Source organism: Oncorhynchus nerka, linkage group LG7 (assembly GCF_034236695.1).
Source record: "Oncorhynchus nerka isolate Pitt River linkage group LG7, Oner_Uvic_2.0, whole genome shotgun sequence".
In the NCBI taxonomy this organism is placed as follows: domain Eukaryota; kingdom Metazoa; phylum Chordata; class Actinopteri; order Salmoniformes; family Salmonidae; genus Oncorhynchus; species Oncorhynchus nerka.
Window position 1 is genome coordinate 46,608,097 of NC_088402.1, and position 24,870 is coordinate 46,632,966.

At 40.9% G+C, this 24,870-nt stretch overlaps 1 protein-coding gene across 1 annotated transcript in view; it reads left to right on the top strand.

Annotated features, from left to right (window-relative positions):
- Positions 1-18,027, top strand: part of LOC115131809 (sodium/hydrogen exchanger 3-like) — a 62,979-nt gene extending 44,952 nt beyond the window's left edge. Inside the window, exons 12-16 of the mRNA XM_029663816.2 lie at positions 12,839-12,959; positions 13,062-13,235; positions 13,336-13,390; positions 14,189-14,269; positions 17,066-18,027. Of these exons, the coding sequence (XP_029519676.1) occupies positions 12,839-12,959; positions 13,062-13,235; positions 13,336-13,390; positions 14,189-14,269; positions 17,066-17,373 (739 nt within the window). The 3' untranslated portion in view covers positions 17,374-18,027. The remainder of the gene's footprint in view (positions 1-12,838; positions 12,960-13,061; positions 13,236-13,335; positions 13,391-14,188; positions 14,270-17,065) is intronic.
- Positions 18,028-24,870: the final 6,843 nt, after the last annotated feature.

The following is a 24,870-nucleotide window of genomic DNA, read 5'->3' on the forward strand; positions in this document are numbered from 1 at the left end:
TCTTCCTGTATTGAACACAGATCATCCCTTCTTCCATTTTATTGATTATTTACGTTTAAAAATACCTAAAGTTGTATTAAAAAAGTATTTTGAAATGTTTTGGCAAGGTTTATAGGTAACTTTTGAGATCTTTTGTAGTGACGTTGGTCAAGTTGGAACCAGTGTTTTGCTGGATCAAACGCGCCAAATACATGGACATTTTGGATATATATGGATGGAATTAATCAAATCAAATGTATTTATATAGCCCTTTTGTTGATATATTTTGTTGATAGCTGATATCTCAAAGTGCTGTACAGAAACCCAGCCTAAAAGAGCAAGCACTGCAGGTGTAGAAGGTGCACGGTGGCTAGGAAAAACTCCCTAGAAAGGCCAAAACATAGGAAGAAACCTAGAGAGGAACCAGGCTATGAGGGGTGGCCAGTCCTCTTCTGGCTGTGCCAGGTGGAGATTATAACAGAACATGGCCAAGATGTTCAAATGTTCATAAATGACCAGCATGGTCAAATAATAATAATCACAGTAGGTGTCGAGAGTGCAGCAAGTCAGCACCTCAAGAGTAAATGTCAGTTGGCTTTTCATAGCCGATCATTAAGAGTATCTCTACCACTCCTGCTGTCTCTAGAGAGCTGAAAACAGCAGTTCTGGGACAGGTAGCACGTCTGGTGAACAGGTCAGGATTCCATAGCCACAGGCAGAACAGTTGAAACTGCAGCAGCAGCACGGCCAGGTGGACAGCAAGGAGTCAGCAAGGAGTCATCATGCCAGGGAGTCCTGAGGCATGGTCCTAGGGCTCAGGTCCTCCAAGAGAGAGAAAGAAAGAGAGAAAGAGATATTTAGAGAGAGCATACTTAAATTCACACAGGAAACCGGATAAGACAGGAGAACTCCAGATATAACAAACTGACCCTAGCCCCCCTGAGACAGGAGGGGTCAGGAGACACTGTGGCCCCATCTGATGATACCCCCGGACAGGGCCAAACAGGAAGGCTATAACCCCACCCACTTTGCCAAAGCACAGCCCCCACACCACTAGAGGGATATATTCAACCACCAACTTACCATCCTGAGACAAGGCCGAGTATAGCCCACAAAGATCTCCGCCACTGCACAACCCAAGGGGGGGCGCCAACCCAGACAGGAAGATCACATCAGTGACTCAACCCACTCACGTGACGCACCCCTTCTAGGGAGGGCATTAAAGAGCACCAGTAAGCCAGTGACTCATCCCCTGTAATAGGGTTAGAGGCAGATAATCCCAGTGGAAAGAGGGGAACCGGCCAGGCAGAGACAGCAAGGGCGGTTCGTTGCTCCAGAGCCTTTCCGTTCACCTTCCCACTCCTGGGCCAGACTACACTCAATCATATGACCCACTGAAGAGATGAGTCTTCAGTAAAGACTTTAAAGTTGAGACCGAGTCTGCGTCTCTCACATGGGTAGGCCGACCATTCCATAAAAATGGAGCTCTATAGGAGAAAGCCCTGCCTTCAGCTGTTTGCTTAGAAATTCTAGGGACAATTAGGAGGCCTGCGTCTTGTGACCGTAGCGTACGTGTAGGTATGTACAGCAGGACCAAATCAGAGAGATAGGTAGGAGCAAGCCCATGTAATGCTTTGTAGGTTAGCAGTGAAACCTTGAAATCAGCCCTTGCCTTGACAAGAAGCCATTGTAGGGAGGCTAGCACTGGAGTAATATGATAATTTTTGGGGGTTCTAGTCAGGATTCTAGCAGCCGTATTTAGCACTAACTGAAGTTTATTTAGTGCTTTATCCGGGTAGCTGGAAAGTAGAGCATTGCAGTAGTCTAATTTAGAAGTAACAAAAGCATGGATTAATTTTTCTGCATCATTTTTGGACAGAGAGTTTCTGATTTTTGCAATGTTACGTAGATGGAAAAAAACTGTCCTTGAAACATTCTTGATAAGTTCGTAAAAAGAGAGATCAGTGTCCAGAGTAACGCTGAGGTCCTTCACAGTTTTATTTGAGACGACTGTACAGCCATTAAGATTAATTGCCAGATTCAACAGAAAATCTCTTTGTTTCTTGGGACCTAGAACAAGTTTGCAGCCATCCACTTCCTTATGTCTGAAACACAGGCTTCTAGCGAGGGCAATTTTGGGGCTTCACCATGTTTCATTGAAATGTACAGTTGTGTGTCATCCGCATAGCAGTGAAAGTTAACATTATGTTTTCGAATCCCCAAGAGGTAAAATATATAGTGAAAACAATAGTGGTCCTAAAACGGAACCTTGAGGAACACCGAAATTTACAGTTGACTTGTCAGAGGACAAACCATTCACAGAGACAAACTGATATCTTTCCGACAGATAAGATCTAAACCAGGCCAGAACTTGTCCGTGTAGACCAATTTGGGTTTCCAATCTCTCCAAAATAATGTGGTGATCGATTATATCAAAAGCAGCACTTAAGGTCTAGGAGCACGAGAACAGATGCAGAGCCTCGGTCTGATGCCATTAAAAGGTAATTTACCACCTTCACAAGTGCAGTCTCAGTGCTATGGTGGGGTCTAAAACCAGACTGGAGCATTTCATATACATTGTTTGTCTTCAGGAAGGCAGTGAATTGCTGCACAACAGCTTTTTCAAAATTTTTTGAGAGGAATGGAAGATTCGATTTAGGCCGATAGTTTTTTATATTGTCTGGGTCAAGGTTTGGCTTTTTCAAGAGAGGCTTTATTACTGCAACTTTTAGTGAGGTTGGTACACATCCGGTGGATAGAGAGACGTTTATTATGTTCAACATAGGAGGGCCAATCACAGGAAGCAGCTCTTTCAGTAGTTTAGTTGGAATAGGGTCCAGTATGCAGCTTGAAGGTTTAGAGGCCATGATTATTTTCATAATTGTGTCAAGTGATAAAATAATTGAGTGTCTCTCTTGATCCTAGGTCCTGGCAGAGTTGTGCAGACTCAGGACAACTGGGCTTTGAAGGAATACGCAGATTTAAAGAGGAGTCCATAATTTGCTTTCTAATAATCATGATCTTTTCCTCAAAGAAGTTCATGAATTTATTACTGCTGAAGTGAAAGCCATCCTCACTTGGGGAATGCTGCTTTTTAGTTAGCTTTGCGACAGTATCAAAAATACATTTTGGATTGTCCTTATTTTTCTCAATTAAGTTGGAAAAATAGGATGATCGAGCAGCAGTAAGGGCTCTTCGATACTGCACGGTACTGTCTTTCCAAGTTAGTCGGAAGACTTCCAGTTCGGTGTGGCGCCATTTCCGTTCCAATTTTCTGGAAGCTTGCTTCAGAGCTCGGGTATTTTCTGTATACCAGGGAGCTAGTTTCTTATGAGAAATGTTTTTAGTTTTTAGGGATACAACTGCATCTAGGGTATTGCGCAAGGTTAAATTGAGTTCCTCAGTTAGGTGGTTAACTGATTTTTGTCCTCTGATGTCCTTGGGTAGGCAGAGGGAGTCTGGAATGGCATCAAGGAATCTTTGTGTTGTCTGTGAATTTATAGCATGACTTTTGATGCTCCTTGGTTGGGGTCTGAGCAGATTATTTGTTGCAATTGCAAACGTAATAAAATGGTGGTCCGATAGGCCAGGATTATGAGGAAAAACATTAAGATCCACAACATTTACTCCATGGGACAAAACTAGGTCCAGAGTATGACTGTGACAGTGAGTAGGTCCAGAGACATGTTGGACAAAACCCACCGAGTAGATGATGGCTCTGAAAGCCTTTTGGAGTGGGTCTGTGGACTTTTCCATGTGAATAGTAAAGTCACCAAAAAATTAGAATATTATCTGCTATGACTACAATGTCCGATAGGAATTCAGGGAACTCAATGAGGAAGGCTGTATATGGCCCAGGAGGCCTGAAAACAGTAGCTATAAAAAGTGACTGAGTAGGCTGCATAGATTTCATGACTAGAAGCTCAAAAGATGAAAACATTTTTTTTTTTGTAAATTGAAATTTGATATCGTAAATGTTAGGAACACCTCCGCCTTTGCGGAATGCACGGGGGATATGGTCACTAGTGTAGCCAGGAGGTGAGGCATCATTTAACCCTTGTGTGGTCTTAACATTCTGTATATTCCCCTTGTCCTAAGGGTAAAAAATGACCCGTCTTCACTGAACCTCTCAAATAAAGCAGCATGATTGAATTTTAAACGCCATGAAGAATCAACCCGTCATTCATCACAAATTTAGTGAATATCTGGGTTTTCCCTCTTCACAATGCAGAAAGACAGCATTTAATCAGTGGACACCACGCGTTTTCATAACAAAGCACCTGTCATATTTTTTTACTAAAGCGGTTTATTATTATTATTATTATTGCTAAAGTTGCTGCATATGTGTAAACATAACTTGCGCTCCCTTCTTTGAATGTGTGGGGTTACAAGTGCCTTTCCCAGCTGCTCCAGGAACAACCTCCTCTTGTTTCGCTTATCAGGCATTCCGGTAGGGTTGATCTTGTTCCATATAATGACGGCAGTATATGAGGACACATCAATGAAGTTATGGAAGATGACCAGGGGCCAGCGGCCAGTCATCCTCCTGCAGCTGTAAGTTCCAATAAGTTGTAAGCTGTAAGCTCCTGTAAGTTCCAATCACCTTGTCCACGTTGTCCACGCCTCCTTTGTTGTGGTTGTAGTCCAGGATGATGGCTGGCTTCCAGTACTCACGATCATTAATCTCAGCCGTTTTCCTCACATCAACACCATTATCCCATGAAACACTAGACCCACTCCAATTTGCATACCGCCCAAACAGATCCACAGATGATGCAATCTCTATTGCACTCCACACTGTCCTTTCCCATCTGGACAAAAGGAACACCTATGTGAGAATGCTATTCATTGACTAAAGCTCAGCGTTCAACACCATAGTACCCTCAAAAGCTCATCACTAAACTAAGGATCCTGGGACTAAACACCTCCCTCTGCAACTGGATCCTGGACTTCCTGACGGGCCGCCCCCAGGTGGTGAGATTAGGTAGCAACACATCTGCCACACTGATCCGCAACACTGGAGCCCCTCGGGGGTGCGTGCTCAGTCCCCTCTTGTACTCCCTGTTCACCCACGACTGCGTGGCCAGGCACGACTCCAACACCATCATTAAGTTTGCAGACAACACAACAGTGGTAAGCCTGATCACCAACAACGACGAGACAGCCTTTAGGGAGGAGGTCAGAAACCTGGCCGGGTGGTGCCAGAATAACAACCTATCCCTCAACGTAACCAAGACTACGGAGATGATTGCAGACTACAGGAAAAGGAGGACTGAGCACACCCCCATTCTCATTGATGGGGCTGTAGTGGAGCAGGTTGAGAGCTTCAAGCTCCTTGGTGTCCACATCACCAACAATCTAGAATGGTCCAAACACACCAAGACAGTCGTGAAGAGGGCACGACAAAGCCTATTCCCCCTCAGGAGACTGAAAAGATTTGGCATGGGTCCTCAGATCCTCAAAAGGTTCTACAGCTGCAACATCGAGAGCATCACTGCCTGGTACAGCAACTGCTCGGCCTCCGACCGCAAGGCACTACAGAGGGTAGTGTGTGCGGCCCAGCACATCACTTTTTCTAATGTTGGGGTCACACTAGGAAAAGTCATCATCATTTCTCTGCTATTAAACATAGTGGAGAGTCATGTAGGACCCTTAAGACAACACAAGGGTTAACACAGTAAATTCATCAGGCTTAACCTCTAATGACTCCCCATCCCGCATGAGGGAGCGTAATCATCGACTGACAGTAATTAGCATAACGCAACGGACATAAATACTCCTAGAAAATATTCCTATTCATGAAAATCACAAGTGAAATATATTGAGACACAGCTCAGCCTTTTGTTAATCACCCTGTCAGCTCAGATTTTCGAAATATGCTTTCCAGCAAAAGCTAGACAAGCATTTGTGTAAGTTTATCGATAGCCTAGCATAGCATTTTGTCCAGCTAGCAGCAGGTAACTTGGTCACGGAAATCAGAAAAGCAATCAAATTAAATTGTTTACCTTTGATTAGCTTCGGATGTTTTTACTCACGAGACTCCCAGTTAGATAGCCAATGTTCCTTTTTTCCAAAAAGATTATTTTTGTAGGCAAAATCGCTCCGTTTGTTCTTCATGTTTGGCTGAGAAATCGCCCGGACATTTCAGTCATGAAAACGCCGAAAAATATTCCAAATTAGCTCCATAATATCAACAGAAACATGGCAAACGCTGTTTATAATCAATCCTCAAGGTGTTTTTCAAATATCTATTCGATAATATATCCACCGGGACAATTATTTTTTTAGTAGGACCGATTGGAATAATGGCTACCTCTGTATTTTACTCGAGAATCACTCCGGGAGCCATCAGGTGACCAGTTGCGCAACTACATCACAATGCTGTAGACACCTTGGGGAATACGGAGAAAAAATAATCTGGTTGATAGCCCATTCACTGCTCAATAGGGACGCATTGGAACGCAGAGCTTTCAAAACACGAGGCACTTCCGGATTGGATTTTTCTCAGGCTTTCACCTGCAATATCAACTCACAGACAATATTTTTACAGTTTTGGAAACTTTAGAGTGTTTTCTATCCTAAGCTGTCAATTATATGCATATTCTAGCATCTTGTCCTGACAAAATATGCCGTTTACTACGGGAACGTTATTTTTCCAAAAAATGAAAATACTGCCCATTTTAAGCCATGTTTCAGTCAGGCCAATCACATCAAGATTATGATCAGTGATTCGTTCATTGACTATAACTGCCTTTGAAGTAAGGGATCTAACATTAAGTAGCCATATTTTTAGATGTGAGTTATCACGATCTCTTTCAATAATGGCAGGAATGGAGGAGGTCTTTATCCTAGTGAGATTGCTAAGGCGAACACCGCCATGTTTAGTTTTGCCCAACCCAGGTCGAGGCACAGACACAGTCTCAATAGGGATAGCTGAGCTGACTACACTGACTGTGCTAATGACAGACTGCACTAAGCTGGTAGGCTGGCTAACAGCCTGCTGCCTGGCCTGCACCCTATTTCATTGTGGAGCTAGAGGAGTTAGAGCCCTGTCTATGTTGGTATATAAGATGAGTGCACCCCTCCAGCTAGGATGGAGTCCGTCACTCAATAGCAGGCCAGGCTTGGTCCTGTTTGTGGGTGAGTCCCAGAAAGAGGGCCAATTATCTAAAAATTATATTTTTTGGAAAACAGTTTTCAACCAGTGATTGAGTTGTGAGACTCTGCTGTAGAGCTCATCACTCCCCCTAACTGGGAGGGGCCAGAGACAATTACTCGATGCCGACACATCTTTCTAGATGATTTACACGCTGAAGCTATGTTGCGCTTGGTGACCTCTGACTGTTTCATCCTAACATCATTGGTGCTGACGTGGATAACAATATCTCTATACTCTCTACACTCCCCGTTTTAGCTTTAGCCAGCACCATCTTCAGATTAGCCTTAAAGTCGGTAGCCCTGCCCCCTGGTAAACAGTGTATGATCGCTGGATGATTCGTTTTAAGTCTAATACTGTGGGTAATGGAGTTGCCAATGACTAGGGTTTTCAATTTGTCAGAGATAATGGTGGGAAGCTTCAGAGTCTCAGACCCCGTAACGGGACTAGTAGAGACAAGAGAAGGCTCGGCCTCAGACTCCGATTCGCTGCTTAATAGGGGAAACCGGTTGAAAGTTTCTGTCGGCTGAATGAGAAACGCCGGTTGAGCATTCCTACAGCATTTCCCTCCAGAAACCATGAGAAAGTTGTCCGGCTGCGGGGACCGTACGAGCGGATTTATACTAACGTTACTATCTGTACTTACTGGTGGCACAGACGCTGTTTCATCCTTTCTTACACTGAAATTACCCTTGCCTAACGATTGCGTCTGAAGCTGGGCTTGCAGCACAGCTATCCTCGCCGTAAGGCGATCATTCTCCTGTATATTATGAGTACAGCAACTGCAATTAGAAGGCATCATGTTAATGTTACTACTTAGCTTCGACTGTTGGAGGTCCTGACGAACCACGTCCAGATAAAGAGTCCGGAGTGAAAAAGTTGAATGAAAAAAAGTTGACGGAGGGAAAAAACAAAAATATAAACGGTAATTAACAAGTAAAAACCGTAAAGTTGTCAGGTAGCAAAGTAAGGTTGGCAACAAGAAGCACAAAACGCACAGCAACACGTAAACACGTCTGCAAGTTGTGATCGAACAAAAGGACCATTTGTGATGTTTATGGGACATATTGGAGTGCCAACAAAAGAAGCTCGTCAAAGGTAAGGCATAATTTATATTTTATTTCTGCATTTTGTGTCGCACCTGCAGAGTTGAAATATGCTACTCTCTCATTGTTTACTGTTGTGCTATCATCAGATAATAGCATCTTATGCTTTCGCCGAAAAGCCTTTTTGAAATCTGACATGTTGGCTGTATTCACAACGAGTGTAGCTTTAATTTGGTATCTTACATGTGTGATTTAATGAAAATTTTATTTGTATGGTATTTTATTTGAATTTGGCGCTCTGCATTTTCCCTGGCAATTGGCCAGGTGGGACAATTGCGTCCCACCTATCCAAGAGAGGTTAAATGTGATACTTCGTGCTTTCAGTTTTGCGTGAATGCTTCTATCTATCTACGGTTTCTGGTTTGGGTAGGTTTTAATTGTCACACATCCTGATAAACTCAGTCACCGTATATGCGTCAATGTTATTCTCAGAGGCTACCCGGAACATATCCCAGTTTGCGTGATCAAAACAATCTTGAAGCGTGGATTCCGATTGGTCAGACCAGCGTTGAATAGTCCTTAACATGAGTACTTCGTGTTTGAGTTTCTGCCTATAGGAAAGGAGGAGCAAAATTGAGTTTTGATCTGATTTGCCAACAGGAGGGCGGGATAGGGACTTGTTGGAGTTGGAGTAGCAGTAGTAGAGTGTTTTAGCAGAGCGAGTACTACAGTCAATGTGTTGATAGAATTTCGCCATTCTTTTCCTCAAATTTGCTTTGTTAAAATCCCCAGCAACGATAAATGAAGCCTCAGGATATGTGGTTTCCAGTTTGCATAAAGTCCAGTGAAGCTCTTTGAGGGCTGTCGAAGTATCGGCTTGATGAGGGAAATATACACGGCTGTGACTATAACTGAAGAGAATTCTCTTGGGAGGTAATATGGTCCGCATTTGATTGTGAGGTATTCTGTCAGGTGAGCAAATGGACTTGAGTTCCTGTATGTTATCACAATCACGCCATGAGTCGTTAATCATGAAACATACACCCCCACCCTTCTTCTTCCTGGAGAGATATGTATTCCTGTCTGCACGATGAACTAAGAACCCAACTGGCTGGACAGACACAGACAGTATATCCCGAGAGAGCCATGATTTCGTGAAACAGAGAATTTTACAATCCCTGATGTCTCTTTGGAAAGAAATCCTTGCCCTGAGCTCACCAACTTTATTATCCAGAGACTGAACCTTAGCGAGTAATATACTCAGAAGCTGTGGGTGGTGTGCGCATCCTAAGTCGGACTAGAAGACTACCCCGAGTACCTCTCCTATGCCGGCGTTGTTTGGATTCGGTCTCTGGAATCAGTTCAATTGCCCTGCGGGGTACGAAAAAAGGATCAGTTTTCCGAAAGTCTTGTTTTCAATGACAGCCTTGGAACAGTGGGTTAAGGGGCAGAATGACAGATTAGTACCTTGTCAGTCGGTTTTGGGTAAACTTCTCCTTTAAGTTAAGACACCGTGGAGCCAGCATGAGATCTGGCTCAGAAAATGTACCTCAATGTAAGGATGAGAAATGTGTTGTCCTCCGAATTGTCCCATTATCCCACAGTGGCATATCCCTTCCCTTCATTGAGGTACGTTTTCTGACCCATATCTTGTGCCGGCTCCACGGTGTTTTAATGTAACCATAATTGCATTCCGACCCCAGTGCAGGTAGGTGTGAACAAGTGTAACGGTAGGGTCTGTATTTTCTGACAAAACCTGAATGGTAGCTCAGCGGGTAGGGTCTGGGATTTGGGATCAGAGGCACATCGAATCCTGGCTATAGTTGATTTTTTTTTTTTCACACCATTGTTGTTAAAAAGTATTATCTAGTGTATTCAATGATAATATTTTGTCTTCAGCATCCTAAATAATACCACCGATGCACAGTTTTTGTAATTTTTTTAATATATTTTTTTATTTTACCTTTATTTAACTAGGCAACTCAGTTAAGAACAAATTATTATTTTCAATGACGGCCTAGGAACAGTGGGTTAACTGCCTGTTCAGGGGCAGAACGACAGCTCGGGGGTTTGAATTTGCAACATTCCGGTTACTAGTCCAACGCTCTAACCACTAACCACTAGGCTACCCTGCCGTAATATTGAACCTGGAGGCAAAAAGGGTAAGTGCGAATCTCACATTCTCACATGAATAATTTTGCACGCCCAATTTTTCAGTTTTTGATTTGTTAAACAAGTTTGAAATATCCAATAAATGTCGTTTCACTTCATGATTGTTCCCACTTGTTGTTGATTCTTCACAAAAAAATACAGTTTTATATCTTTATGTTTGAAGCCTGAAATGTGGCAAAAGGTCGCAAAGTTCAAGGGGGCCGAATACTTTCGCAAGATTTGCCACATCATTACACACGTTGTTAAACATCATGGAATATATTGAGGCAAATATTCCCGACAGTGGCCTATTTTAGCAAAATACAACTCAATTGAAGGAACAATTTATTTAAATTTTGAATTACAGTATATAGACCTATGTAACCTATACTATAGGCTATTTATCTTTTAATGCAGTCATTTCATTTTTTATTTCAAGCATATTTTCATCCTTTGCTTGTTCGTAACAATTGCAAAGACATTGGAAACTTTGCATTTGTAGTCAAATTCGTTGTGAATTTATTGGTAAATAGCAAGCGTTTTCAAGTGCAATTATTATTTTATTTTTTATTAACCCCTTCACCACCCTCTTCGGGGGATTAATCAGCTTTTTTTCTACATATACATACATTGTACATATACATTTTGCATACACATTTTACATGGTACTTTTATATAAAATAGTCACATAACAATAATACATTACCAAACATAAGCTTTTTAATCCCACTCTCAGCCCATCCCACATGTCACCATATACCACCCTCGTTTAGTTTCCGCATCCACAGATTGTGAGCTAGAGATGAAAACCTTTCCTATGATTATTATTATATTATTTATTGACTGACTATGGCTTTCCAAATCACCCAACACTGCTATTTGTCAGGTTAATTTTAAGTGCATGTTGTGATTTTTTTTAACCATTCCTGAACCTGTGACCAGAATAAAGCTACACAGGGGCAATACCAAAATAAATTATCTATTGATTCTGTCTCTTCGCAGCAAAATCTACAGAGCTGAGATTGTTGTATGCCCCATATACAGAGGGGAGAACAAGTATTTGATACACTGCCGATTTTGCAGGTTTTCCCTACTTACAAAGCATGTAGAGGTCTGTAATTTTTATAATATCACTAATAAATATAATATTTTTTTTTATTAATCAGTATATTTGAGTTTAACCATAACATTTGTTGTAATATTTGTTCTATCTTTTCTGGAGGATAAAACTGAAATTGTAAGCAGCTTTGTATGGCTTGTTTAATTAAGAAAGTGCGATATTTAAACGAAATTGAATTTTCAATTAGTCGGAAATGAGAAGTTGTAATCTGTATAATTTTTTTTAACCTTCCTTAATAATCTACTGGAGAACCATTTTGTGTTTAAGTATAACTTATGTATGAGTGAAGCTTTAAGTTTAGAGGTTTAAAAGCTTTCAAATTTAATCATTTTAGCCCCCCAAAATCACATTCATTATATCAATAGGCATGTTTAATTTTGTCTGGTGTAGCATTACAAATAAAAATGAAATATATTTTGCTCATATGATTTTTTTAAACGAGTTATGTGGAGAAGGCAGTGCCATTAGTAAGTTGGTAAACTGTGATAGGACCAAAGAGTTAATCAATGTGATTTTTTTCCACAAATAGACAAGTATTTACCTCTCCATGGTTGCAGAATCATATCTATTTTTGCTAACTTTCTATTGAAATTAATTGTGGTAAATTAATTTAATGTTTTTTATATATTTTTTGAGATGTGAATGCCAAGTATGTCTACTTCACCATCCGCCCATTTTATTGGTAAACTACAAGGTAGTGTAAACACTGTATTTTGTAACGATCCAATACGTAATATGGTACACTTTTTGGAATTTGGTTTTAATCTAGAGAGCCTAGAAAAGTGATCAAGATCTTCAATGAAACTGTGCAGGAATATAGAAAAAACTAGAGTCATTGGCATACATTGAAAGTTTTGTTTTTATCCCCTGGATTTCTAACCACTTGATGTTCTTGTTGGATCTCATTTTAATAGCTAGCATTTCAATGGCCATAATAAATAGATATGGAGACAAAGGACAGCCTTGTTTTACTCCTATTAAACGTTCAATACTTTCTGAGAAGTAACCATTATTTACTACTTGACATCTGGGGTTACTGTACATAACTTTAACCCATTGTATAAGAGATTCACCAAAATTAAAGTAATCCAGGCATTTGCATGTAAATTCTAGTTGTAATTTATTAAACACCTTTTCAAAATCTGCTATGAAGACCAGGCCTGGTATCTTCGGTGTTTCATATATTATCTCCAATAAAGTGCAACTTTATTAAACACATCCTTTTTGGAAACAGCTTGGAGATTTAACAATGCTTCCACGAGGGTTCAAATTATGAACTTAGACTTAAGATGCTTTTGGGAAACTGGGCCCTGGTACTTTTTCAAGTCTGCCCTCCAGTGGCCAGCAAATTACCAACAGTGAATATGTATGTTTCTTCCCTTCCAGACGGGACAGTGTGCCCTCTGTCTGCCTGGACATGCATGAGCAGGACCTGAAGATGAGGGAGTCAGAGGACTTTGACGCACACCATCTACTGCAGCAGCACTTGTACAAAGGCAGGAAACAGGTATTGCTTAGTCAAAGACAATTAGATCCTCAAAAATCCCAGGGGCGCTAAAAACCACTATTTTTGACCCTCTTCTCTTGATCTCATTCCATCACCTAACAGCACAGACACGGGTACAGTCGGAAGCACCTCGAAGTCAACAAAGACGAGCATGAGGTGCAAGAGATCTTCCAGAGAACCATGAGGAGCCGTCTAGAGTCATTCAAGTCAGCCAAAATGGGTGTCGCCCCACCCAAGAAGATAAGCAAGCATTTAAAGAAAGACCAGCCACAAAAGGTCAGGGAAGCCTGCACTTTTTCCTCCTTCCCCCTTGTCTTCATAACCATCCTCTTGGAGGCAATGTGATAATATGTATGTTTGACTTTGTCATTTTTAGATGCCAAATGGAAAATCCACAGATAACAGTAAAAGCCATGCTTATGGGGATGAAGGTACTTCTTTGCTCTTTGCTTTTCACTTCTCTTTTGCATTATATGAGAAGGTTTAGGTCAAGGGTCGTTCTTAAACTACGGTGGTGTTTTTCTAGATTTTTTGGGGGGGGGGTACCTATTCTAAATCAACTAAAACGGCAGCTTAATGCCTTTTAATAATTTGCACCATTATGATAACATTTTGCCACCAGTAGGAGTAGTAACACCAATGACACGTTTTAGGTATTTGAGGGTTTTCATAAATGGATGGCACATATTCTCAAGTAATAATTTACTAAAATGAAATGGATAACCATTTTGCATAAAATGTCATTTCCCTTATTTTAAATTGAGTAACACCAATGACACTTTGTATTTATGTAAAATGATTGCTTCCGTCCCTCTCTTGCCTCAACCTGGGCTCGAGCCAAGCAAGGGAAACAACTACTTTGTCTCGAGTGACGTCACCAATTGAAACGCCACTAGCTAACTAGCTAGACATTTCACAATGGTTAAATGTATCAATGGAATCCTCAATTTTATAACATATTAAATGGGTGTGATTAGCTAATACTTGTCTTTAATATAAGCCCCTCCCCTGATAAGTTTGCCACTGGAGGGAATGCTCAAGGTCCTTGAATACAGTATCTTTGGAGTGATTTTCAAGCCAGTAACAGCAATGACATAAACATTTGTGACACATAGGAAGAGGACAAGGCTGCTTACATTTGCTTTCTGCCATTTTGGTTTAGATACCTGTGCATTAGTAAACAACATAATTGAATTGTTTTCTGATTGACTGTTTCTCTCTGCCTCCAGATTTGGAGTTTTCTGAAGGAGACAGTGCCTCTGGTTGCGAGGCTGCTGGCGGTTCATTCCCCATGAGAGCCTATAGAGGAGGTAAGAGAGTCTTCTTCACATCAACTCAAAATGAATTAAATCAACCAAGTTAAACCTCTTACAGCTCCCCCCCTACTTTGTGTAATTTCCGCTTAAAGACATACCCAAATCTAACAGCCTGTAGCTCAGGCACAGAACCAAGGATATGCATATTCTTGGTACCATTTGAAAGAAAACACTCTGAAGTTTGTGTACTTGTGAATTGAATGTAGGAGAATATAACACAATAGATCTGGTTTAGATAAAACAATGAAAAAAACCTTTATGTTTTCTATTTTTATTTTTGTATCATCATCTTTAAAATGAACAAGATAAAACAAACATTCAGATAGGATGAGGGGATAATTTCAGTGAAAAATATAAAAGGGCAACAGTACAAGGTTTCAGAATGATAACTTCCAAAATGAGTGTGCTACATGACATTTATCATGAAGTCACCCAGGTGTCCCACACAAGTAGCCCAAACGTACCCAAGTGGCCAAATTGGTGAAGGTATGCATTTTGAAACAAATAACTATATACAAAATACCAAAATGGTATTCTAACACCCCCCTCCCCCCAATTTTTTTTTTTTTTTTTTTGAAAAATACATGGAAAAAAAATAATGAAAAAAATAATAATTATTGATTAAAAAATATGAAAATAAATAAATACACATTTACAAAATAACATGGGTAACTATTTACACACTTTCAATATTTGGAAGACCCTCAGTCCTATCACATCAAATCTATTTATATAGCCCCAGCCTAAAACTCCAAACAGCAAGCAATGCAGGTGTAGAAGCACAGTGGCTAGGAAAAACTCCCTAGAAAGGCAAAAACCTAGGAAGAAACCAAGAGAGGAACCAGGCTATGAGGGGTGGCCAGTCCTCTTCTGGCTGTGCCGGGTGGAGATCACAGTGGTTGTAGAGGGTGCAACAGGACAGCACCTCAAGAGTAAAAATGAACAGTTTAGGGTTCCATAGCCGCAGGCAGATCAGTTGAAACTGGAACAGCGGCAAGGCCAGGTGGACTGGGGACAGCAAGGAGTCATCATGCCAGGTAGTCCTGACGCATGGTCCTATGGCTCAGGTCCTCCGAGAGAGAGAAAGAGAGAATTAGATAGAGCATACTTAAATTCACACAGGACACTGGATAAGACTCCCATTCGGAGTCAGTGTCACTGTGAAAGAAAATGTTCCGTTAGAATAGTTTCACATATGAGCCCTGTATCAACAGGTATAATAAACAGATATATATAGAGAGTTGAAGGTTGAATATATTATTATATTATTATTACCTGCTAGATCTACTGTCTCTTTTATATTATGCCATTTCAGCTAGATCTACTGTCTCTATTATATTATGACATACCAGCTAGATCTACTGTCTTTATTATATTACAACAGACCAGCTGTATCTACTGTCTCCATTTCACTTTGGCCATTGATGTGGTCCTGCCCTCTCCTCAACAGCCTCAAATAGGCTATTTCATGTGGGTTGGGGTGGGGCGGCAGACACACGCATCTCACATTTCATGACATTACATGTTTATATATTGCTTCTAAAATAAAATAAAAATCACAAAAAATATTTTATATTATTAATTTCAAACAAGGGCATTAGCATGATAAGAACTTACCAGTCCAAAACGATGTCCTCTCCCGTTCAAAAAATATTCCTCCACAATCGCTAAATGAAGCATCCTACAACAATCTCTGTCTCACCTTCCCAATCAATTTATTCTAAAATTGTGTGTATATCTGTATATCTAGACTTAGATTTAGCTTTAATCACCATAATGATTGATATATAAACAGCTGAATCTGCGTGTTTACCAAACAATGCAGTGCGTAATATGTGCTTCTCCTTCCGGTATGAAACTTCAATAGCGAATGACTCACTTTACGAATGACTCACTTTACGCCGGAGCTTACTACATGGGTTGGTCTTGCAACACATAAACATGGCGTATTGCCGTTTAGCTCAGCTCATTGGCTATCTACCCAGCTAGATTTCAAGACGATCAGTGGTCATTGGGTTAAAAGACAGAAAATCAACGAAACAGCGGGCAAATCATTGGTGCACAATGATGTCATGACTTGTCTTCAAATCGGTTTCTTTCAGTCAATACGTCCCGCAAAATGGCCCATCAGGTTTGATTGTGTTACAAACAGATTGTGTAACAAACAAACCAGTTGATTGCAGTGAAACCAAACATGACTGGAAAAGTCACGTTCTGTGTGGGTTATTTACCTGGAATGTGTCGTCGAAAATGGAATGAGACGGAATTCACGACACAAGTGGTTCACAAAATGTTTCGTGTTAGGCTATAAAAACGGATTTTATCAAACAAAAGATCATTCATTGTGTAACAATGAGCATTGGAATTGCAAACAGACGAAGATCGTCAAAGGTAAACGATTTATTTGAATGCAGTTTGTGATTATGTTACGCCTGTGCTGGTAAAATATTTTTTTTTATGGGGCTCTATGCTCAGATAATCGCATCGTATTCTTTCACAGTAAATCCTTTTTTAAATCTGACAACGCAGTTGGATTAGCAAGATTATAGGCTTTCGATACATGTGAGACACTTGTATTTTCATGAATGTTTAATATGACTACTTATGTAGCGATCACCGTATGTTGTGGAATTTCAGCCCGCTAGCGGGTTCTGTGCGCAGAGGGGTTAAACATGTCTAAATCAGACACTAAAACACTTCAGTCACAAAACAACAATAAGCTCACCTCTTAAGAGACCTTTCAATCGATTAAATAATTTCCAATTAATTTAAATCTCTCTCCTGGTCTAGCTGGAATCGTCAACCCAGCTTTCATGGCGGAGATGGACACCATGGACCCCATGCCACCAATGCAGCAGATTCCTTCATGGCTGGCTGAAGCTGAGGTGGACAGCAGCAACATGGTCCCTTCTCAGAGGGCTCAGCTGAGACTGCCCTGGACACCGAGCAACCTCCGCCGCCTGGCTCCGCTGTGCCTCAGTACCCATTCCAATGACTCCTTCCTGCTGGCTGACTCCCCTGCCACACAGGAGGGCATCTCTGAGCTCCCACCACCACCTCCCCCACAAGACGGAGAGGGTCAGGGAACCCACAAGTAGTCCTTCCACAAACGGACCTCTTTTGGCCCCTAATCCAGGTTCTGACCTCAGTTGCCAAAGATCAAACTGCAGACATCAGACTTGTTTTTTGTTCTGTTCATTTGTTTAATCATAGTCCTGTATACCCAGACAAAACAATCCAGGTCGTCACCCTTATGCTCTCCGAATAAGGCTTTGGGAATTGCACAATTTACTGAATTCTTCTGGGTTTAATTGTAGGTTGTTTTTTAAAGGGGACTGCACTGGATGCAACTCCATCTTAAGACAGGGAAATCATGAGACCAACACCAAATAAGAATAATTAGACATGTGACCTTGCCGTCCAAATCCTCAGTTTACCCGACAAAACGAATCCCTTAAAACAACTCACTTAGATCCAATGTTGACTGACAGTAACAGAAAGTTTAACCGCACTCCCCGTATTTAAGTCCATTGAATGACACCAAACATGCAAGTTTATGCATGGTTTCAGACTGTTATTTTTATGACCACACCACCTCAGCCCTTTATGTGAGAAAATCATCTAAATTCATATTGCAGATTTAGAAATGTTAGGCCTATTGAAATGATGTCTTAATCACTTTGTGTGTTTTTTTGAGAGACCTGTAGCCACTATTTATTCACCGATAAAGTGTATTGGCCATCTGTATCTTGTATCAGTTTGTTTGCCTTTTGTATTACACTAATCTAAGCAGAATAATGTTCAGGTGAGACATTCACAGATGGTGAGGGGCTGCAACAATCATTCACTTACAATGGTGTCATTCATAATAGCCAGGTATTCCACAATGACTAGCTTTGTGTCTCTTATGGTAAATATTTTTTTTTCGTAAGGGTGTTGATTTCTTTTTGAATAATATCAACAGTAGGGCATTTCCATGTGAAAAGCCCCATGAACACTAATGTGAAGTTCAAAGGATCAAATTAGGTGTCAAATAAAAGCTAAGAGTCTATATTTTGGAAAGATTAAGATATTCGGAGAGTATTCAGACCCCTTCACTTTTTCCACATGTTGTTACGTTACAGCCTTAATCTAAAATCGATTAAATAGTGTTTAACCCTCATCAATCTGCACACAATATCCTATAATGACAAAGCAAAAACAGATTTTTAGAATGTTAGAACATTTATTAAAAATAAAAAACAAATCACATTTACTTAAGTATTCAGACCCTTTACTCAGTACTTTGTTGAAGCTACAATATGATGCTACAAGCTTGGCACACCTGTATTTGGGTAGTTTCTCCCATTTTTCTCTGCATATCCTCTCAAGCTCTGTCAGGTTGGGGAGCGTCGCCACACAGCTATTTTTCAGGTCTCTCCAGATGTGCAATCAGATTCAAGTCCAGGCTCTGGCTGGGCCACTCAAGGACATTCAGAGACTTGTCCCGAAACCATTCCTGCATTGTCTTGGCTATGTGCTTGATGTTGTTGACCTGTTGGAGGGTGAACCTTTGCCCCAGTCTGAGGTCCTGAGCACTCTGGAACAGGTTTTCATCAAGAATATATCCCTCAATCCTGACTAGTCTCCCAGTCCCTGCCGCTGAAAAACATCCCCACAGCATGATGCTGCCACCAACATGCTTTACCGTCGGGATGGTATTGGCCAGATGATGAGCGGTGCCTGGTTTTTTCCAGACCTGGTGCTTGGCATTCAGGCAAAAGAGTTCAATCTGGGTTTCATCAGACCAGATAATATTTTTCTCATGGTCTGAGAGTCCTTTAGGTGCCTTTTGGCAAACTCCAAGCGGGCTGTCATGTGCCTTTTACTGAGGAGTGGCTTCCGTCTGGCCACTCTACCATCAAGGCCTGATTGATGGAGAGCTGCAGAGATGGTTGGAAGGTCTGGAAGGTTCTCCCATCTCTACAGAGCAACTGGAGCTCTGTCAGGGCTTCCTGACCAATGCCCTTCTCCTCCAATTGCTCAGTTTGGCCAGGCGCCCAGCTCTAGGACGGTCTTGGTTGCTCCAAACTTCTTCCATTTAAGAATTATGGAGGGGAGACCTTCAATGCTGCAGCAATGTTTTGGTACATTTCCCCAGATCTGACCCTGTCTCAGAGCTCTACAGACAATTCCTTCGACCTCATTGCTTGGTTTTTGCTCTGACATGCACTGTCAACTGTGGGACCTTATATAGACAGGTGTGTGCCTTTCTAAACCATGTCCAATCAGTTTAATTTACCACAGGTGGACTTCAATGAAGTTGTAGAAAGATCTCAAGGTTGATCAATGGAAACAGGATATACCTGAGCTAAATGTTTTGTCTCATAGCAAAGGATCTGAATAATTACAGTACCAGTCAACAGTTTGGACACACCTACTCATTCCAGGATTTTTCTATATTTTTTACTATTTTCTACATTGTAGAATAATATTGAAGACATAAAAACTATGAAATAACACATATGGAATCATGTAGTAATCAAAAAAGTGTCCTACAAATCAAAATATATATAATATTTGAGATTCTTCAAATTTCAAATCCACCCTTTGCCATGATGACAGCTTTGCACACTCTTGGCAGTCTCTCAACATGCATTTCAATGAACAGGTGCGCCTTGGTTAATTTGTGTAATTTGCATTTGAGCCAATCAGTTGTGTTGGGACAAGGTAGGATTGATTTACAGAAGAAAGCCCTATTTGGTAAAAGATAAACTCCATATTATGGCATGAACAGCTCAAATAAGCAAAGAGAAACGACAGTCCATCATTACTTTAAGACATGAAGGTCAGTCAATCTGGAAAATTTCAAGAACTTTGAACGTTTCTTCATGTGCAGTTGCAAAAACCATCAAGCAATATGATGAAACTGGCTCTCATGAGGACCACCACAGGAAAGGAAGACCCAGAGTTACCTCTGCTGCAGAGGATAAGTTCATTAGCTTTACTAGCCTCAGAAATGGCTGCCCAGATAAATGCTTCCACGAGTTCAAGTAAGAGACACATCTCAACATTAACTGTTGAGAGGACATGTAGTGAATCAGTTCTTCATGGTCTAATTTCTGCAAAGAAACCACTACTAAAGGATACCAGTAATAAGAAGAGACTTGCTTGGGCCAAGAAACACAAGCAATTAGACAGGTGGAAATCTGTCCTTTGGTCCGAGGAGTTCAAATTAGAGATTTTTGGTTCCAACCGACGTGTCATTGTGAGACGCAGAATAGGTGAACGGATGATATCCGCATGTGTGGTTCCCACCGTGAAGCATGGAGGAGGAGGTGTGATGGTGTGGGGATGCTTTTCTGGTGACACTTTCTGTGATTTATTTAGAACTTAACCAGCATGGCTACCACAGCATGGCTATCATTTGTTTTTCAACAGGACAGTGACCCAACACACACCTCCAGGCTGTGTAAGGGCTATTTGACCAAGAAGGAGAGTGATGGAGTGCTGCGTCAGATGACCTAACCTCCACAATCCCCCGACATCAACCCAATTGAGATGGTTTGGGATGAGTTGGACTGCAGAGTGAAGGAAATGCAGCCAACAAGGGCTCAGCATATGTGGCAACTCATTCAGGACTGTTGGAAAAGCATTCCAGGTGAAGCAGGTTGAGAGAATGCAAAGAGTGTGCAAAGCTGTCATCAAGGTAAAGAGTGGCAACTTTGAAGAATCTCAAATATAAAATATATTTTGATTTGTTTAACAAATGTTTGGTTACTACATAATTCCATATGTGTTATTTAATAGTTTCGATGTCTTCCCTATTATTCTACAATGTAGAAAATAGTAAAAATAAAGAAAAGTCCTGGAATGAGTAGGTGTCCAAACTTTTGACTGGTACTGTATATCAGTAACAACAATAACAACTATGTTTCAATAGTCTTACACTCCCTTATAACAATACCTATAGCATTGACATTGAAATGCTTTATTTATTTAAAGTTATGGACTTCTACACAGGAGTAATTTGCAACACATCTTTTACGGGAGCTACGGGTAGTACCAGGGTGTTAATAGGTGATGTAAACACACAGATGAAAATGAAAAAAAAACATGTTAAAATCATCCAGCTACTGTAGCTGCCTCTTGTGACGAGCAATCCCGGATCCGGGATCGTAATCATAGCCTCAAAGCATTAGCATAACGCAGCGGACATAAATACCCCTAGAAACTTTTCCTATTCATGAAAATCGCAAATGAAATGAAATAAATATATTCAAACACAATCTTAGCCATTTGTTAACAACACTGTCATCTCAGATTTTCAAAATATGCGTTACAGCCAACGCTAGACAAGCATTTGTGTAAGTTTATCATGGCATAATGCTATGCTAGGCTCTGCTGGCAGCAGGCAACATTTTCACGAAAATAAGAAAAGCAACCAAATTAAATCATTTACCTTTGAAGAACTTCAGATGCTTTCACTCAGGAGACTCCCAGTTAGATAGAAAATGTTCCTTTTTTCCAAAAATATTATTTTTGTAGGCGAAATAGCTCCCGTTTCTTCATCATGCTGAGAAATCGACCGGAAAATGCTACAACTATAACGCCAAACTTTTTTCAAAATTTGCTCCATAATATCGACAGAAACAAGGCAAACATTGTTTAGGATCCATCCTCAAGGTGTTTTTAACATATGTATTCGATAATATATCCGTCGAGGCAATTGGTTTCTCATAAGAAGCATGGCTACCTCAGTATTTTACGCAAGATTTTCTGCAGGAGACACCATGTGACCACATGCTATATATGTATATATGGTCCCTTACGGCTATTTTTCCATGGAAATGCCTAAAAAGACGTCACAATGCTGTAGACACCTTGGGGAATACGTGGAAAACGTAAGCTCATTCGTAGCTCATTCACAGCCATATATAAGGAGTCATTGGCATGAGGTGGTTTCAAAAAATGCGGTACTTCCTGATTGGATTTTTATCTGGGTTTCGCCTGTAACATCAGTTCTGTGGCACTCACATACAATATCTTTGCAGTTTTGGAATGTTTTTGGAGTGTTTTCTTTCTAAAGCTGTCAATTATATGCATAGTCGAGCATCTTTTCGTGACAAAATATCTTGTTTAAAACGGGAACGTTTTTCATCCCAAAAATTGAATAACGCCCCCTAATGCATAACAGGCTGTACTAGTAGCGCAACAAAATACAAAAACCAAAAAGGAAAGTTCTTTGCGATCTTAGCGACCTGATTCCCCCTTTCTGTCTGAACTTGGAACATTCCTGTTCACGGGCTTGGGCCGCTGACCCTTAACCTTGATGTTCTGTTCTATGTTGTGTACTTATCTAATCATTTGAAGTTGGATGAAATAACTATTTTAGCTCTCTTACAAAAGGACGATGAAAAGAATGACTGTATACATGAAAATTCACGTTCCATGGACTTATAAGGATTCACGAGCAGGAAGGCTAAAACTAGATGGTAACAGAGAAATGGCTGCCACGGTAGGATCGGTATCTCCCTTTGACCCAGTTGTGCGAAAAATACTGTGAAATACTTGGTAAATTTTTGGATCCAAACAAAATAGAAGCTGACAAGAGTTCCATGGGAAGCCAAACCAACAGTCTTATGAGAAATCTGCTTAGTCCTGGTAAGCCTGGAGATCAACACTTTGAGGAGCTAGTGATGTAGCTAAAAGCACATTTCAACCTGAAGCCTAGTGAGATCATGCAACGGTTGAACTTTAATTTAAGGAACAGAAATGTGGAGGAGAGTGTTGTGGACTATGTAGCTGTGTTGCGTAAACTGACACAAGATTCCAGTTATGGGGACATTCTGAAGGAAATGCTAAGAAATTGGCTAGCATAAATAATGACCGGATCCAACTGAAGTTATCCGAGACTGGACTTTATTTTGATACAGTATTGGTCTGTGCCCAAGCAATGGAGACTGCCAACAAGGATGGAAAAGGAATCCATGGAAAATGTGTGGACAGTGATAATGTGAGACTTGGAAACAACGGACAGGCCAGGGAAGTGTGCACATGTCAGAGAGCGAAACCAGCATGAGGTGAGCACGTGAAAGCATGTTACAGATATGAAGGTGATCACATGGCGAGTGCCGTTTTCAGGATGAAAAGTGCCATAAGTGTGGTTAACAAGGACACATAAAACAAGCATGTAAGGCTAAATCACCTGCAGAGAGTTCCAATCCAAAAGGGGAGGAAAGCAAAAGCAGGAAAAAGGAGTAAGAAAGTATGGGACACATCACATCAGCAGGGAAGCTGAATAAAACAAAGAGGAGGAAGATGATATGTTTACAGTTTTCAGTATTTCAGAGAACATTCCAAAAGTGGCTCTTATCACATTAAAATTGAAAGTCATTGAATCAGATGTGAAGTTTGAAGTGGATACAGGGTGCAGTGTCACCATAATGAACAGATCTGAGTACTCATAGTTGTGGGACAGTGCAAAAGTTCCAGACTTAAATACTTGTTCTCTGCATCTCAAAACGTACACAGGTGAGTGTGCAGCTAATGTAACTGTGCAGCACAGCGTCACAGTGACTCCGCTACCTGTAGAAGTCATATCAGGCAACGAGCCAAACTTGCTAGGTCAGGGCTGGATAAAATAACTGAATTTAGATTGGGGAATAGAACATCAGATTGATGATGGTTAATTGTGAACATTGGGAGAGGTGTTGACAAAGCATGAGAATGTGTTCAAAGATGAACTTGGAACATTGAAAAGCCCCCCAGCTGAACCAGTCAAATTCTCAGAATGGGCAGCTACCATAGTGCCTGTTTTGAAACCTGACAATACTTTGAGAATCTGTGGGGATCTGTGGGGATTCTCTAACTTGGATACTCGGTTAACAGTCAGTTGACTGTTAACAGAGTATCCAAGTTAGAGCATTATCATATTCCAAAAACAGAGGATCAATTTGCTAATCTGTCTGGTGGACAGAAGTTCACAAAGTTAGATATGAGCATTGCATATCAACAGATCACACTGGATGAAGAATCTAAGGAGTATTGTACAGCAAACAAACGCAAGGGATTGTTTATGAATAAACGTTTACCCTTTGGTGTCTCCAGCAGTCCTGCTATTTTTCAGAGGACCATCGAGGGCGTACTTCAAGGGATTCCACATGTTGCCATTTACTTGGATGACATCCTGGTGATGGGGAGGAGTGACCAGGAGCATCTGAGCACACTGACTGAGGTACTACAGAGTTGGAGAGTGCAGGCTTACATCTCAAGCGAAGTAAATGTACCTTCAAAGGGAACGAGGCAGTGTTCCAAGGACACAGAGTATTTGCCACTGGTATCCATCCTCTCAATTACAAAGTACAAGCAATCCAGATCGCGTCTGCTCCTATAAATGTGAGTTAAAAGCATACCTGGGACTGCTAAACTATTATAAGAGGTTTTTGCGGAAACGGATGCAGTCATGGAATGTGTTGGTTTACTACGATGGAGAGAAGGACCTCATGGAGCAGATGTCACATGCACAATACCGTTGTTTCTGAAGAATTCTTGTGTTTCTGTACTCATGAAACAGGTTGCATTGTCACTCACCACCATCCCCGGTATCCCTGGGT